The sequence below is a fragment of the Polypterus senegalus genome, chromosome 11, assembly GCF_016835505.1.
Source record: "Polypterus senegalus isolate Bchr_013 chromosome 11, ASM1683550v1, whole genome shotgun sequence".
In the NCBI taxonomy this organism is placed as follows: domain Eukaryota; kingdom Metazoa; phylum Chordata; class Cladistia; order Polypteriformes; family Polypteridae; genus Polypterus; species Polypterus senegalus.
The window spans coordinates 20,398,633-20,416,429 of NC_053164.1; the positions used below are offsets into that span (position 1 = coordinate 20,398,633).

Here is a 17,797-nt window from a genome sequence, read left to right on the forward strand (position 1 = left end):
AGGTTATGCTGCGTGATGATCGTTACGTGCTGCTGCAAAGTTTTATTCACTTCTGTGATAACCAGAAGCAAATCCCAAGGGGTGAGCCAGGCTATAACCCCATGTATAAAGTTCAGCCCCTGCTTGACATCGTGGAACCAACATATAAACAATTTTATATGACATATGATTTGTCTGTGGATGAATCTATGATAAAATGCAAGGGACGCCTTTTTTTCTGCCAATATATGCCAGACAAGCCCACAAAGTATGGCATAAAGGATTTTGTACTGGCAGAAGCAAGCACTGGTTTCTGCCTGAAAATAATTACATATACAGGAAAGCATTTCTTTCAAAGAGAGAACTGTCCCTTGGCAAGTCAGGTTGTGCTGGAGGTACTTCAGGGCTATGAACATTTGGGTCATGTTGTGTACATATGGACAATTTTTATACATGCCCAGAATTGTTCATGGAGCTACAGAGCAGGGGAATTGGAGCTTGTGGCACAGTAAGGGTGAACAGGAGACACAGGTCTTCACAGGCTGAAGATGAAAAGAGGTGACAATCCTGTTTTCATGTGGGCGGATAACTTGGTGGCAGTGGCATGGCACGATGTCAAATGGGTGACTTGTCTCTCTACAGTACACACTAATGATATACAGTATGTGAGAAAGTGCAGCAACAGACAATTGAAAAGGAGGCACCAAAGCAACTCATATTGCAACGTGGCAAGGCATGCAGTTGGCTGCTTTGAGCGAAATCAGACTGTAGGACTTTGCTGTGTAACATGTATGTGAAATCCTATAGTATGCAGGCTCATACAACATGCAAGACAGTAACATTTGAAAAAAGTAAATATTTTTGTTGATTTGATATGTTAAAGCATTGCTTTGTGTTCTTTTTTAAAAAAGTTAGTTTTTGCAAAAATATTCAGCCCTGGGAGAAAAGAAACAAAAAATAAATTGGCCCTAAAAGAGTTAAAAGTGAAGAGCTTTGGAATTATTACTCTTCATTTTTATTTGATTTTATTGTAGAATCAACTCTCAGCAGCAGGCAGCCGTGCCTACCTCTTCATATACTTAAATCATTAAACACATGTATGGTCAATGAAGGTCAAGGGTCAACAGAGTATGGTTATAGTCAAGTGTATTCACTGCACGTAATCATGCAGTGCGCCGCTACTGTCTATAAAAAATAACAGCTTGTGAAGTGTAGACCAAGTGTGTGGAGCAAGCTGATCTGATAGCTTTGTAGAGAGGAACTCTGGTTTGATATTAGAAATAACATCGTACATCTCCCCAACACTGCGGAACCTCCTAAGCCCCAGTACTCCGTTATAAACAAATTCAATTCTTTCACCAGGATAGATTTACCTGATTTCCATAAAATAATCTCTCAACTGAAACCCTCCACCTGCGTCCTTGACCCAATACCAACAAGGTTTTTCAAGGAAGTATCAGGCGTGCTAATTGACAATATTCTTGACATAAATACGGCGGTCTTCCCAGACTGTCTTAAGACTGCTGTAGTTAAACCCCTGCTCAAGAAAAATAATCTTGACCCCTCTGCTTTTGAAAATTTCAGACCCATCTCTAACCTGCCTTACTTAAGTAAAATTCTAGAGAAGGCAGTCATTATGCAGTTAAATGACCACCTCAATAAACCTGCTATTCTAGATAAATTTCAGTCGGGTTTCAGAACAAATCACAGCACAGAAACTGCACTCGTTAAAGTAGTAAATGATTTGTGAGTGAATGCAGACAGAGGCCATTTATCTGTTCTCATCCTCCTGGATCTGAGTGCCGCATTTGACATCATTGATCACAATATTCTTAGAAATCGCCTTAGTCAATGGGGTGGGCCTCTCTGGCAGGGTCTTAAATTGGTTTGAATCCTACCTGGTAGGGAGAAAATTCTTTGTTAGTTGTGGTAATTACAACTCAAAGACACATGATATCCAATATGGTGTTCCACAAGGCTCTATCCTGGGTCTGCTGCTCTTTTCAATTTACATGCTTCCGTTAGGTCAGATTATCTCAGGGCACAACGTGAGCTACCACAGCTATGCTGATGACACACAGCTGTACTTATCAATAGCACCTGATGACACTGACTCTCTCGATTCACTAACAGAATGTCTGACTAGTATCTCAGAATGGATGAATAGTAATTTTCTCAAGCTAAATAAAGAGAAAACTGAAATCTTAGTGATTGGCAATAATGGATACAATGAGGCTATTAGAAATAAACTTGATGCATTAGGATTAAAAGTTATTTGGAAAAAATCAAATACTCAGTTAGAGGATCCATACAGACTTTTTTCAAAACATGGCAGGAGCTAATCAGTAACATTTTAAAATAAGGTCATGAAGCACAGAAAATTTATTAATTTAGGTATGTTTATAAGCCTTAAATCTTACGCCGTTTGGCTTGCTCTCTTTCTCTCAGGGGTGGGGATCGATCTGTTCTTAACTCAATTATTCTTTTTGTAAAAACTTGATTGCTTTGTATGGATTGCAATAAAATTAATAAAAAAAAAAGTTAAGATGGAAGTAAAAAGCTTAGGGGTAATTGTTGACTGTAACCTGAATTTTAAATCGCATATTCATCAGACCACTAGGACAGCATTTTTTCACCTAAGAAACATAGCGAAAGTTAGACCTCTTATATCACTAAAGATTCTGAGAAATTAATTCACGCTTTTGTTTTCAGTAGACTAGATTACTGTAACGCACTCCTCTCAGGACTACCCAAAAAAGACATAAATCATTTGCAACGAGTGCAGAATGCAGCTTCTAGAATCCTAACTAGGAAAAGAAAATCCGAGCTCATCTCTCCAGTTTTGATGTCACTACACTGGTTACCTGTGTTATTCAGAATTGACTTTAAAATCCTGCTTATAGTTTACAAAGCCTTAAATAATCTGCTCCATCTTATATTTCAGAATGTCTGACTCCTTACACTCCAAATCGTAACCTTAGATCCTCAAATGAGTGTCTGCTTAGAATTCCAAGAGCTAAACTTAAAAGAAGTGGTGAGGCAGGTGGCCTTCTGCTGTTATGCACCTAAAATCTGGAATAGCAGACCGATAGAAAGAAGGCTAATATGGTGGAGTACTTTTAAAACACTGATGAAAACTCATTACTGTAACATGGCTTTTTCATAGTTTCATCTTAGTTTAACCCTGATACTCCGCATATGCATTTAATTATCATTATCATTCATGGTAGCTCCACAATCCGTACTAACCCCTACTCTCTCTTCTGTTCTTTTTCTGGTTTTCTGGGGTGCTGATCTGCACCACCACCACCACCTGATGAAAGCATCGTGATGTCCCTTCAATGATGGATTAAAGGCCAGAAGTCCACGTAACCATCATCATCAAGTTCTTCCATGAGAACCCTGAATACAAATCGTAACCTCAGATCCTCAAATGACTGTCTCCTTAGAATTCCAAAAGCTAAACTTAAAAGAAGTGGTGAGGCGGGCGGCGGGCGGCCTTCTGCTGCTATGCACCTAAAATCTGGAATAGCCTGCCAATGGAAATTCGCCAGGCTGATACAGTGGAGCACTTTAAAACACTGCTGAAAACACATTACTTTAACATGGCCTTCTCATAACTTCACTTTAACTTAATCCTGATACTCTGTATGTTCAATTCATCATAATAACTATTCATAGTGGCTCTAAAATCCGTACTGACCCCAACTCTCTTTTCTGTTTCTTTTATTGGTTTCTTTGTGGTGGTGGCCTGCGCCACCATCACCTACTCAAAGCATCATGATGCTCCAACAATGATAGACTGAAAGCCATAAGCCCACGTGACCATCATCATCAAGTCCTTCCATGAGAACCCTAAATCCAAAGAGGACTGTTTCATTTATGTTAGGTAGAGTGCCCAGAGGGGACTGGCCAGTCTAATGGTCTGGAATCCCTGCAGATTTTATTTTTTTTCTCCAGCCGTCTGGAGTTTTTTTTTTTTTTTTTTTCTGTCCACCCTGGCCATCGGACCTTACTTATTACCTATTATGTTAATTAATGTTGACTTATTTTGTTTTCTTACTGTGTCTTCTATTTTTCTATCCTTCATTTTGTAAAGCACTTTGAGCTACATTTTTTGTATGAAAATGTGCTATAGAAATAAATGTTGTTGTTGTGGTGGTGGTCAAAGAATAACATGCAGAATGAAAGTAAATTCTTTTTCTCTTTCCATTGGCTCATTAGGTTAGGATCACGCGCTGATACAGAGCATTGCCACACCCACCACACGACAAACCAACTCAGGACCCAGATTAGTACCCGAGTGCAGCCATGCAATGTGTGACACCTCAGCACCACACTAGTTTAGATGCAGTAAAAATATACAGTATCTCACAAAAGTGAGTAGACCCCTCACATTTTTGTAAATATTTTATTAGATCTTTTCATGGGACAACACTGAAGATATGACACTTTGATACAAGCTAAAGTAGTCCGCGTACAGCTTGTATCACAGTGTAAATTTGCTGTCCCCTCAAAATAACTCATGTCCTCAGGGTCAGGAGGAATTTCACGTAACCGGTCTGCAGTGGAAAGAGAGAAAGGACTAGTGCACTCCGCCACCCCCTGGTCTAGCGTGGAATCTCCCTTATTCAAGCCCTTTAACTGCCTACCATGCACACATGTGTGACATCCTGCAACCTTAATACTTGTTCATTCCATCTTTATTTTAGGAATTAGGCGTCAAGCCAGCAACCTCTCAAAGACACGTGTTGGTTTAGGTAGCCAAGTAGGTTTTCACGACACCGAAAATGTTCTTCAAAATGTTAATTTGAAAACTGTTATAATGAGGAAAATCAAAAAATATGGAATATTATTTCCTATCAGAGCTGCTTAATCTATTAGGAGACACAGGTGGCCACCTAAGGCACCGTCATCTGAGGGGTGCCATTTATGAAAGTTATGGTCGTGTGGTACTGACACTTGCTGGAAAGCCTGTCCGTCTGATTTCATTCATTTTGGCATGGGTGTCAAACTCTGGTTCTGGAGGGCTGCAGTGGCTACAGGTTTTCATTCTAACCATCTTTTTCTTAAGTGACGTGGTTTTGCTGCTAATTAATTTCTTTTGCCTTGTTTTTTAATTAACTTGACTCAGGCTTCCTTAACTAGCAGCCAAACAATAATGAAACCCAAAACAAGCGGCCGCATGACCAGCTCAACTGTGCCCATCACACAATATCTGAAAATAAAGAAAGGTGAAGGTCTCAGTAAGGCTGATCTCTCAGATCACCAAAACATTTTGACGATGTTCCTAGAAAAAGCAGAAAACTCAAATGTAATGGCAGAAGGAGAGAAGCAACAAGCCATGGAATGAAATAACGGGTTTAATTAACAGAAAGAATCAGCTTCTAATTCAGAGATTGGTCATCTGTTGGCTCGTTTCACATCACATTTTTATTTGGCTGTCATTTCATGAAAAAAATAATAAATTCAGAGGACTGAATCCTTAAAAACAGGCTATTAAAATGAAGAGAAAAGGAGTTAATTAGCAGTAAAAACTGTCAATGATTAGGTAAAGGGTGAGAATGTAAACCTGCAGCCACTGCGGCACACAGGGGCCTCATGTATAACGCCGTGCGTAGAACTCGCACTATAACACGGCGTAAGCTCAAAAGCCGAAATGTGTTTACGCACAGAAAAATCCAGATGCAGGAATCTGTGCGTACTCCAACTTCCACGTTCTTCCGCTACATAAATCCCGATCAGCGTGAAAAGTAACTCTCGTGCACGCGCTTTATGTAACGCCCCAACTCCTCCCAGAATTACACCTATTTGAATATGCAAATCAATATAAATCGCCCTTAAGCTCAGCCTTCTGTGAAAAGACAATGGGAAAAGCACGGGGGAAAATATAAGAATTTCAGCGAATACCAAGTGGAGGCAAAGGAAAAACATACTATTTGTTCAAATAAACCGTGGTATAATCAACAAAAGGAAGTTGATCGAGTGACATAGCGTGTTGGAGAAACTTGAAAGCTCAAGTTCACAAAATCGCACAGTGCCGGAAATAAAAAAGAAGTCACATATCAAAGTCACCATGAAAAGGCGAGTTGTAGCCCACTGCCTGAGTGTCATATGAAAGCTTATTAGGGTACAGAGAAAAAAGGCACACGGTGGGGAAAAAGCACGAAATGTCAACTTCAATCTCGACATTTCCACTTTAATCACGTAGTTTATTTTGTCATTAAAGTAGAACATCATAAACTTCATCTTAAAATCTTTTAATTAACCAGTTTCTCAAATCACATCGTAATTAAAGTAGCACGTTAAATGCTTTGTTTTGTATTTGATCTTCTATGTGCTCTATGTGTGTGAATCACTACTTGCTTTTTAAACCGGCTCTCTTCCTCCAACTGGACAGAGTCCATTACATTCGTGATATTACAGCTCTCTTAATAACTAAAATAATGAGATGTATACATGGTATAATTTTTGTGATGATAGGAGTTAAAGCACGTTATTAAACATGGGTTTCACTTCGATGAAATAATTTATTGCAGCAGTACTCAGGGCGGCTCTAGGCTTGTGGTGGCACTGGGCAGAGGAAGAATCGGTGGCTCCTTTGCCCGCCAATGTCAGTAAGGTAGCTTATGCACGGTGGATGGCCTCGTCCGTTGCAGACACTGCATAGCCGCCTCGTGCTCATGACACAAGCATTTAACTTTTGCCGAAATTTGTCGCTGTGTTTTTAGCTGTGTTGTTATTTTCTCTTTCTGTTTTATATTCAATATATATTGGCGTCGCCGCCACTGCAGTCCTTGCTTTTCTTTTCCCATGTAACCGATCGCCACACAATCATCTCTGTAATAGAAGTTAAGCCATCTGTAAGATTAGCGCCAATTCTTCAAAAAGTTTAAGGAACATTGAAATATCTTCGTAGTACATGTTTAATTATTCTATCCTTAACGACACTCCCAGTGAAGAATATAGATTATTTAAATGAAGTTAAAGTTTTATCAGTATAATTTAATAAACATATTTTGCTGCATTTCACCTTAAAAATTATATCGTCATCATATGTAAATACGCGCTTTATAAAGTGGCTCAGGTTGTGCGATATTATAACTGTAGTACAAGTTTAAAGTGGGGTGATTGTACTTATAAGTATGAACAGTTCTACAAGGTGCAATTGATTGAGTGCATTTAAAGTTCTTGGGATGAAACTGTTTCTGAACCCCGAGGTCCTTACAGGAAAGGCTTTAAAACATTTTGCAGTGGCTGAGACAGCGTGTCCTTAAAGCTGTATACCGATATTTCTCTTTCCGATCAGCTGCTGCTGTGATTCACACTCAGATACAGTGATATAAATACTCCGAGTGGTGCAGTGAGAGTAATTTGGAAAAAGATGATCCGCTGTGGCAACTCCTAACGGGAGGAGCTGAAAGAAGAAGAAGTTGCAGTGAGAGTAACAACGCTAAAGCAGTTATGGTATTTGGAATATTATGGCTATTCTCTGGACCATTATATTGTTACAAGTTAATTAAAATCAGATGCGTTACACTAATAAACAATATGCGGTTAGTTTCTGTGTATTTATAAAGCCGCATCAGGAAAATAATGAGTAACCACACAGGAACAGTAGCACTGCTTTGACGCAGTTTGCAAAACCGAGCGGAGAACTTGCATACGACAAGGCATGAGGTACCGTGGAAAAGTGCGTGGCTTTACGCCAAGTGTAGGTTTTATACATCGCGATTTGAACGTGGAAAAGTTCTTACGCAACATTTCTGTGCGTACGCACCGTTTATACATGAGGCCCCTGGTCTGGATTTCGACACCCCAGCATTATGGGAATCATCCTCTCCACCCCTCCCATCATTGGGACGCCAATCCATCCACTATGGTACTCATATTCCTTATTAATGATGCAAATTTGATGAAGACCATGGAGCGGCTGCTGCTTCACCACCTGAGGCCACAGGTCCGCCATGCCCTCAACCCTCTGCAGTTCGAATACCAGGAGAAGGTGGGATTAAAAGGATGCCATCATCTACATGCTACACTGATCCCTCTCCCACTTGGATAGAGGCAGTGGTACTGTAAGAATTATGTTTCTGGACTTCTTTAGTGCCTTCAACACCATCCAACCTCTGCTCCTTAGGGACAAGCTGACAGAGATGGGAGTAGACTCACACCTGGTGGCATGGATCATGGACTATCTTACAGACAGACCTCAGTATGTGCGTCTCGGGAACTGCAGGTCTGACATTGTGGTCAGCAACACAGGAGCGCCGCAGTGGACTGTACTTTCTCTGGTCCTGTTCAGCCAACATACATTGGACTTCCAGTACAACTCGGAATCCTGCCACGTGCAAATGTTCCTTGCTATTGTGGGCTGCATCAGGAGTGGGCAGGAGGAGGAGTATAGGATCCTAATCAAGGACTTTGTTAAATGGTGCAACTCAAACCACCTACAACTGAACACCAGCAAAACCAAGGAGCTGGTGGTGGATTTTAGGAGGCTCAGGCCCCTCATGGACCCCGTGATTATCAGAGGTGACTGTGTGACCTATAAATACCTGGAAGTGCAGCTGGATGATAAATTGGACTGAACTGCCAATACTGATGCTCTGTGCAAGAGAGGACAGAGCCGACTATACTTCCTTAGAAGGTTGGCGTCCTTCACCATCTGCAATAAGATGCTGCAAATGTTCTATCAGACGGTTGTGGCGAGCGCCCTCTTCTACACGGTGGTGTGCTGGGGAGGCAGCATAAAGAAGATGGACGTCTCACGCCTGGACAAACTGGTGAGGAAGGCAGGCTCTATTGTAGGCACGGAGCTGGACAGTTTGACATCCGTGGCAGAACGACGGGTGCTGAGCAGACTCCTGTCAATGATGGAGAATCCACTGCATCCACTGAACAGGATCATCTCCAGACAGAGGAGCAGCTTCAGCGACAGACTACTGTCATGTCCTGCTTCACTAACAGACTGAGGAGACACCCACCCATGGGTTATTTATCTATCTATCTATCTATCTATCTATCTATCTATCTATCTATCTATCTATCTATCTATCTATCTATCTATCTATCTATCTATCTATCTATCTATCTATCTATCTATCTATCTATCTATCTAAATGACAAAGGAACTAGCAGTTCTCCATCTTACTTGTTTCCATGTCCACTTGTGTTTATTCATCATTCACTATCTGGTTTATAATAAAATAATTAGAAGGAAACTGATAACACGAAAAAAAGTGAAGGATGGAGAATTACTGAACCACTTTAGGTTACAAATGTTGGATGATATCCTAAGAACCTGTGGTGGGGTGGCGCCCTGTCCGGGGTTTGTTTCCTGCCTTGTGCCCTGTGTTGGCTGGGATTGGCTCCAGCAGACCCCTGTGACCCTGTAGTTAGGATATGGCAGGTTGGATAATGGATGAATGGATGGATGGATATCCTAAGAACACTCGATATAAGAATGACCTGACATGGCAGAATGAAAAGACCACCCAGCCATGAAATTAAATAAGACCTGCTATTGGCAAGCATTGTTTTTTAATTCAGCAGTTGGGTTGGAACAGAAAACCTACAGCATCTACGACCCACCAGGACCGTCTTTGCAGACCTCCACTTTAGATTCCTTCAATATAAGGATACGTTTGTTTTCTTTTTTAATCAGACACAAATATGGATGAACATTTTGTTAAGTTACGCTTATTTCATTTAAAAGCATTAAGTTGCATCCTAACAGCAAGCCCCGCCGTCATCAAACAAAAAGCAATTTACGCTGAAGTGAAGAAATTACAATGACACGGAGGGATTAGAATGGAGATCAGGAAGGCTAAACTTGCTTAACAAGACAAAATGGAGCACAATTTCTCCGTGGATAATTTGATCTCTGTCTGGGCAGGCATTAGTCGTGATTGATAGCAGATAAAAACTACAAATCCAATATGGGCTCCTGAGTTTTTATTCAGATTTGGTTTAAGTAATGGACTTAATGGATTTTATTTGAGATGTGCTCAGTGTAATTTCAATAAGGAGGTAGAAAGTTACTTTTTGTTATCAAAATAATGTAGAAAGCAGTCATTAAAAAATCGTAGCTGAAATGCATTATCAGTTTATGGAGCATGAAACACTAACCAGATGGCCTGTTCGGGATGCCAGCCCAAAATATGACACCCTCACTTTCTTCTTTATCATTCCATCCGTTATTTTGAAACCACCTACTCCGTGGGACGGTCTGAGGAAAGGGGGCCTGATCCAGCAGCACTGAGTGCATTAGAACATTAAAAACATTTTGACAAGAACAGGTCATTCAGGCCAACAAAGCTTGTCAATCCTATCCATTGAGGCCGGGTGCAGGAATAAGAGGTTGTAGAAGGATAAAAGTTGTGATGCCAACAGGCATCGTCCTGTTTAATCGACCAAAAAAAAAAAAGTCCATCAAAAGAACCACCTTGGTGTTATGTTGCTAACCGTTAGGCATATTCTACACAAGTACATTGGACTCTCTGCCTCAGAAATAAGGAGCTTCATTGGGCGGTTGCTCTGGTTATAAACGACGCCTCCTTCTGGGCAGCGGATGAACCGAAAGGGGCGGAGCTAAGTGCCCTCACTGAGTGGTTTCTTGGTGGTGCAGGGAGAGGAGAAGAGAATGTTAGTGAAAGCGCCTCCTCTCGCCCTGGAGAGTTATTACATACATCGATCAAGCCTGTGAGGAGATCCTCTGATGCAGATGCTTGACATAATCTAATTTCTTCAAAACAATTTCAAATCAAGATCTAAAGTTGCTTAAAGTTCTACTCTCTACCACACCACTTGGAAATCTATTCAATGTGTCGATGGTTCTCTGTGTGAAGAAAAACTTTCTAACATTTGTGACAAACAGCTATGTCTACAACTATGTACACATTTTAAAGTAACAGCCTGAATCCACTTTACTAATTCCTTTTCATAATTAAATAAATTCAGTCAGGTCTCCTCTTAATCTCCATTTTCTTAAACTGTAAAGGCTCAGCTCTTTTAATCTTTCCTCATAACTCGTCCCCTGTAGCCCTGGAATCAGCCTAGTCGCTCTTCTCTGGACCTTTTCTAGCGCTGCTATGTCCTTTTTGAAGCCTGGAGATCCACACTGCACCCAGCACTCCAGATGAGGCCTCACCAGTGTGTTATAAAGTAGAGCAGAAACTACTGTGACTTGAACTCCACACATACAACACTACTTGTTTTTTGTAGGAAACTTTTCACTGAGTGCAGACGACAAATGCTGTGAACAATTCTCATTTAAAATACAAGTACAGATTATAAGAATTACTAAATACAGAACATAGAAATATAGATTTATTAAACCACACAGGCATCAAGGTAGAACTAGTCAGCCAGTCATTCCCCAACCCACTAAATCCTAACACAGGGCCACGGGGGTCTGCTGGAGCCAATCCCAGCCAATACAGGGCGCAAGGCAGGAACAAACCCTGGGCAGGGCGCCAGCCCACCACAGGGCACACACACACACACACACCAAGCACACACCAGGGACAATTTAGGATCGCCAATGCACCTAACCTGCATGTCTGTGGGAGGAAACCCACACAGACACGGGGAGAACATACAAACTCCATGCAGAGAGGACCCAGGAAGCGAACCCGGGTCTCCTTACTGTGAGGCAGCAGCGCTACCACCGTGCCACCCAAGGTAGAACTAATTAAACATAAATGGAAAAAATACAATATCTGTTGTAAAATAAACAAGAGGAGACAGAAAAAGGTTTGGAGTAGCCACCCCATATGCTGAGGTTCCTTGGGAAAGATGGCCGATGTATGGCTGACTGACAGGAAGTGGTGGGTTTGGAAGTGGAAATGATGACATAGGATGGCAGATCCTGAGGGACCGGAGATGGAAGTGACATCACAGAGAAAAAGGATCTGAGGGACGGGATGTGGAAGTGACATTTGTGGTAGGCAGGTATTGAGGGACCAGAGGCAGAAATGGTGTTTTTATGAGGTGGGTTCTTCTGATGAAAGGGAAAGAAGAGAAAGAGTTAACGCACAGCACCATCTCCCTGTCCGGTGGAGAAATGCATTTATTTTAGCCCGTAAACTGTCTCCCATATGCATATGTGTGACACATGTGCGTCCGTCATTTAATCGTGATCGTAATCAAAGTCAAAAAGTCACATTCCTGGAGACCTCAGCCTCAGTGATATCCTTCAGTTTCAGCTTTTAAAAGCTTGGCTGAAGACTTTACAACTTCAACCTGGAATACCCTGACTAGAGCTGCAGGTTAGCTGTGCATACTGCATCTCTGTTTGTCAGCCATTTAAACAAAAATATAAGTATCACAATTTTTTAAACCAGTACAGTTTCTCTTCTCGGTATCTGGCTGTAGTGCTCGGTGCCACTTCTCAACTACCAGGCTGTTAGACTGCATATGGAAAAATCATCTTGGATAAAGGAGCATTGGAGTCATCAGATAGAAAGATTCTCTCATCATATTGAATGGCCAGCACCAACTCAGTCAAACAGCCTGTTAGTTGAGAAGTGGCACCGAGCGCCACATACAGATACCGAGAAGAGAAACAGTACTGGTTTAAAAATATTGTGATACTTATATTTTTGTTTAAATGGCTGAAAAACAGAGAGGCAGTGTGCACAGCTAACCAGCAGCTCTAGTCAGGGTAGTACTGGGCGATATGACAATATTTATTGTGGGGACGATAGAAAAGTGTCTATCGTCCTATTTCGTTTCTATCGTTTCTAACCTAATTTTATCAATTACTAAATAAAATATTGCATTAAATAGGCTATGACAAATGTATGATAATGTCTTGTCGCTATGCAATGCATACTCTACCCTTTATATAAGTGATAATCAAGAATAAAAATGAACTTTTTTGCAAAGAAACTCCATCTAGTAGACGCTTTACGTTGTTGCGACATGCTTTACACTAGTTAACTCATGAGTGCTTAAAGATGGAGACGCAAGAGGTTAAAGATGAATGCCCGGTGTCACAACAAACTGAAACTGCTATGCAGGCAGCAGCCCAAGAAGTACTTTTACCGAAACGTGGGGGTACGTCAGTGATTTGGTTGCATTTTGGCTTCAAGAGCTCTGACACGGAGCAGAAGACAGTCATGTGCAAACTCTGCCAAAAGACTGTTTCCGCGCCCGACGCTAACACAACAAACCTCTTTTACCACTTGAAGAAGGTCCACGAAAAAGAATACGGGAGAATCGAAGAAATGCGACGTAAAGAAAGTTGTGAAACAGCCCGGGCAAGTGGCGAGAAAAAATATAGCCAGCCTAAAATTAAAGAGTCTTTCATAAAAAGCACACCGTATGAAAAAACGTCCCAGCGCCATAAAGAAATCACATGTGCCATCTTGCATTACATTTGTAAAGGCATGACCCCCGTGTATGCAGTTGAGAAGGGTAGCTTCCGAGACCTCGTCAAAGTCCTTGACCCGAGGTACGTTATGCCCAGTCGTAAGCACTTCAGTAAAGTCGAATTGCCTCGCTTATATAACGCATGCCGGGCCCAAGTAGAGAAGGATGTTCGCAGTGTGGTCCATTATGCCTTGACAACTGACCTGTGGACGAGCAGAGCTACGCAGCCCTACATGAGCGTAACCATCCATTACATCAGCAAAGACTGGATCCTCTGTGCTCGCTATTTACAGACTGCGTACTTTCCAGATGACTACACGGGAGCCATGATAGCCCAAGGTGCGTTACTCGTGCAGTAATTTGTATGAGGTACTTTTAGTTTACTGTTCTGTCATTTTTACTGTAGTAATTCCGAGAAAGACCCCCTAATAAAGTATTTATCTATCTATCTATAAATTTGACAGTCATTTTTTTCTACTTTTACAAAGTAGCCTTTTATATTTGCACTTTTATTCATGGCTAATGCCTTAAACAGTGTTATGTTCAACTCTGATATTTACTTTTGATACTTTATTTTGGTTTGCAAACTTTGCACTACAAGGTTGAAAAATGTTTTGTGTTTATTTTTTATAATTGAGTGCTTTTCTGCTCAGAGACTTGAAATGGTTGTGCACTTTAATTTTTTTTTTTTTAAATAAAGTTTATTTTGATAATACTATTTAAATAACTATGATGTGGATAAAAAAAATGTGAAGGCTACTGTAGCTCTACCTCCACCACATCTGTTGTCAGTTGATACATTTATATTGCTAAACTAAAATGTATTTTTCTCATTTGTGACAGTTCAGTTAAATGTCACTTCAAAATAAAGTTGCAAAAAAAATGTCAAACTTTTCAGAGAATAACTGAAAACGTACTTTATTGTGGGTGGTATATCGTGATATTTATCGTTATTGTGATATAAAATAATCCATATCGTGATATATGATTTTTCCATATCGCCCAGCACTAAGTCAGGGTATTCCAGACTGAAGTTGTAAGTCTTCAGCCAAGCTTTTAAAAGCTGAAAGTGAAGGATATCACTTATATTAGCAGGTAGACCACTGCACAGCCTTGGGGCTCTCTAAGTAAAATCCTGACCTTCCACTGTTATTTTATGAATCCCTGGAATCTTAAACAGGCCGGCATGCTGAGATCTTAATGTGCGCTGTGGTTTGTAAGTGATAATAGGTTCAGATAAGTAAGCCCGACCTCGGCCATTTATGGCTTTATATGTTTAAAGGAGGATTTTGAAATCTGCCCTAAACTTAACCGGGAGCCAATGTAAGGACTTGAGAACTGGAGTTATGCATTCATATCTTCTGCTTTGTGTAATAAATCTCACAGTAGCATTTCGAATTAACTGAAAGATGCATAAAGAACGATTTTAGCAGCCAGTGAGGAACGCATTGCAGTAGTCAAGCCTAATAGAAATGAATGCAGGCACATCGTGCTGGATAACCTAAATGTTCTGTTAGTCTTCTAAATGGCTTCTGAGCACTGTCCGGATGGAGGCAGCGAAGAGTCCACAATTACTCCTAGGCCTTTCTCCTAATTTCATTGTGTATTCAAATCTAACATTTTGATCTCTGATGCCTTACATCTATTTTCATAAAATATCTTCAACTCAATCTCATGTTGTCCTCGTCCATCTGTAACGATTTAGCTGATTTTAGATTATCTGCCGTTCTATCGTCTGCAGACGTAACCAGCTTGTTCTTTATATTCTTGTCCAGATCATTCATGTTCGTTAAAAATACCAACGGCCCCAGCACCGACCCCTGATGGTTACCACTCTTAACATCATTTAATCCCGATAAGATTCCTTGCACCGTAACCCTTTGCTTCCCATGTTTTTGCCAATTTTGAAACCATCTACACACCACACCCTGAACTTCCACTTCTTTCAGGTTTATTGTTAATCTCTCATGTGAGAATTTATCAAATGGTTTCTAAAAATCAAGATAAACAATATCATATCCACCTCTCTGATTCCATGGCTTTGTTGCTTCCTTCTAGAATTCCAGCATGTTAGTAAAACACGGCCTTTCCTCATGCTGACTATTCACTAAAACTTCTACTTCTACACATGTGCTGAACGATCTTTTCCTTAAAAATTCTTTCCATTAATTTACTTGCGAAGCATGTTGAGCGCTCTGCCTTAAAATTACTTGGATCTGCCCAATCACCTTTCTAATAATACGGGATAATGACAAATTTGTTGAAAAAGTACTGTCAGCCTCCTTTAAAATGAAGAAATGAAAAGCAGATGTCCCCTGTATAGCTGCAGGCCTTTGATATGTCATTGAGCATAACACAGTGAGTGTGGCAAGTGTTGCTTATTCTGCAAAGATATTCTAAAATAGGGTGGCGCAGTGGGTAGTGCTGCTGCCTCGCAGTTACGAGACCCGGGTTTGTTTCCCGGGTCCTCTCTGCATGGAGTTTGCATGTTCTCCCCGTGGGTTTCCTCCCACAGTCCAAAGACATGCAGGTTAGGTGCACTGGCGATCCAAAATTGTGTTTGGTGTGTGTGTGTGTGTACCCTGCGGTGGGCTGGCACCCTGCCCAGGGTTTGTTTCCGGCCATGTGCCCTGTGTTGGCTAGGATTGGCTCCAGCAAGACAAGACTTTGTGCCAAGAGATTTAACCCCACCTGGAGCCGTAAATAAAAGACAAAGAGTAAATGAGAAAGTAGAATGTCGTAAGGAATTCAAAAATGTTGGTGCGGTAATGAAAGTGCAAAAATTCGAAAGTCTCAAAAAAAGGATGGTAAAGATCGCATTAGCGCAAAAAATTGGAAATTATTACTCGGTGAAATGACTGAACAGCGAAAAGAGATGGATATATTGTTCGGAATTAAACTTTAAGTCAGAGACTTGTAGATAGTCGAATTCGTGTTGCTATCAGGGAAAACTAATGTTTCTTCCCAGTGAAGAGGCGTATCGGCGAGAATTTAAAGATTCGTTGTTTGGTGAAATGCCACAGAGCACTTCATCTCGTTTATAGTAAAATGGAGACAACACCACAAGAGAAATCATTTTGAGTGCTGCAATTTGTGAAGTGTGAGTCCATTGTCCAAGTGCAACGTAACAAACCCAGGTCTCCAGCGTGTTTAGATCATTTGTTGAAAAATGCAGAAAATGAAAGGTTCTGTATATAATGTAGACCTTTGGCAATTAAATTAACCTTTTTCACAAACTGTACAGGCCTCTTCACAGTCCTGGCGTGAAGGTCCCTCACGCCACACCTACGCCACTCATTTTCCTCCTTTGCTCTACTATACAGGGCCCTTTAAGATTTGGTTCTTTTTATTCCCAAACTTGATTTTTTTTTTCTGAGACCCTAATTTTATATTCCAGCACAGACAAGTCTCAAGAAAAGGCAAAAAAAAAAAATTACATTTTTGGCACTTAACAAAAGGAACGGTAATTTGGAATTGGTGACCCATCCCCCATATGTCTTGCCATGCCAGGAGTTATCAATAAGAGAAAGCCATCTCAGAAACAGATGTCAGATGCTTGCCCTCCAGGATAACTTCTCGAATTGGCGGCACACTGTGATTATGTACTGGGTGGGAGCTACAAAGCAAGTATCGCTGAAGGTATCGCTGGTGCTGCAAGGCAGAAGCACTTTGTGTCACGCCAGCCCGCACGCCAGACATGTTTGAAAAAATGTAATGAAGTAATGACTTAGACGTGCGTAGGCGTTCTAATGATAATGTCCAATGTCAGATGGTGCTGGCTGTGTCATGAAAGACATACTTTTACCTTGTTGTAATTCATTTAATTTCATTTTTCTTTCTTTCCAGTTAAATTCTCTCCTGACCTCACCCATCTTCTCCTTTTGTTTTTTTCTTCTGTGAAGGTTCTTCTAGCTGCTGGAACGTTTGAACTGCAGATCAAGCAGCTTCAGCACTCAAATGGACTCCTTTGGTATAAGGATTGCTGTGATGCCCGGGTGGCACCTGGAAACCACTGTAACAAGGGACATCCGTGTGACACCTTCTTTCGATTGTGTCTCAAGGAATATCAGAAGCGTGTCTCACAGTCAGGACCTTGCATTTTTGGAGCAGGAGCTACACCTGTCATCAGTGGCAGCCATTTCTCCTCAAGTCACCAACATAATGATGAGCGCAGTGCGAGGATTGAGATTCCCTTCCAGTATGCTTGGCCGGTGAGCCCACCTTGGAAGTCTTGTGTTTATTTTTACGTCGGCACGTTTGGCATTGTTGTGTTTCCCGGGGATGAGTTGGGGGTCCCAAAAACGTTTCTCACATTTGTGTATGCAGGCTGCTGCCAACATCGCAATGGACCCTCCGATTTGTGCACCTTATACTGTGTGTGTGTAGATCACGAGCCAAACTTGATAAGATACAAAACCAAAAGACAGTGACTATAATTGAA

The 17,797-nt window shown here is 41.1% G+C and overlaps 1 protein-coding gene across 1 annotated transcript in view; it reads left to right on the forward strand.

Annotated features, from left to right (window-relative positions):
- The window catches only part of LOC120538720 (protein jagged-1b), a 261,014-nt gene that overhangs the window by 92,507 nt on the left and 150,710 nt on the right, over positions 1–17,797 (forward strand). Inside the window, exon 2 of the mRNA XM_039768138.1 lies at positions 17,259–17,567. Coding sequence (XP_039624072.1) covers positions 17,259–17,567 — 309 coding nt within the window. The remainder of the gene's footprint in view (positions 1–17,258; positions 17,568–17,797) is intronic.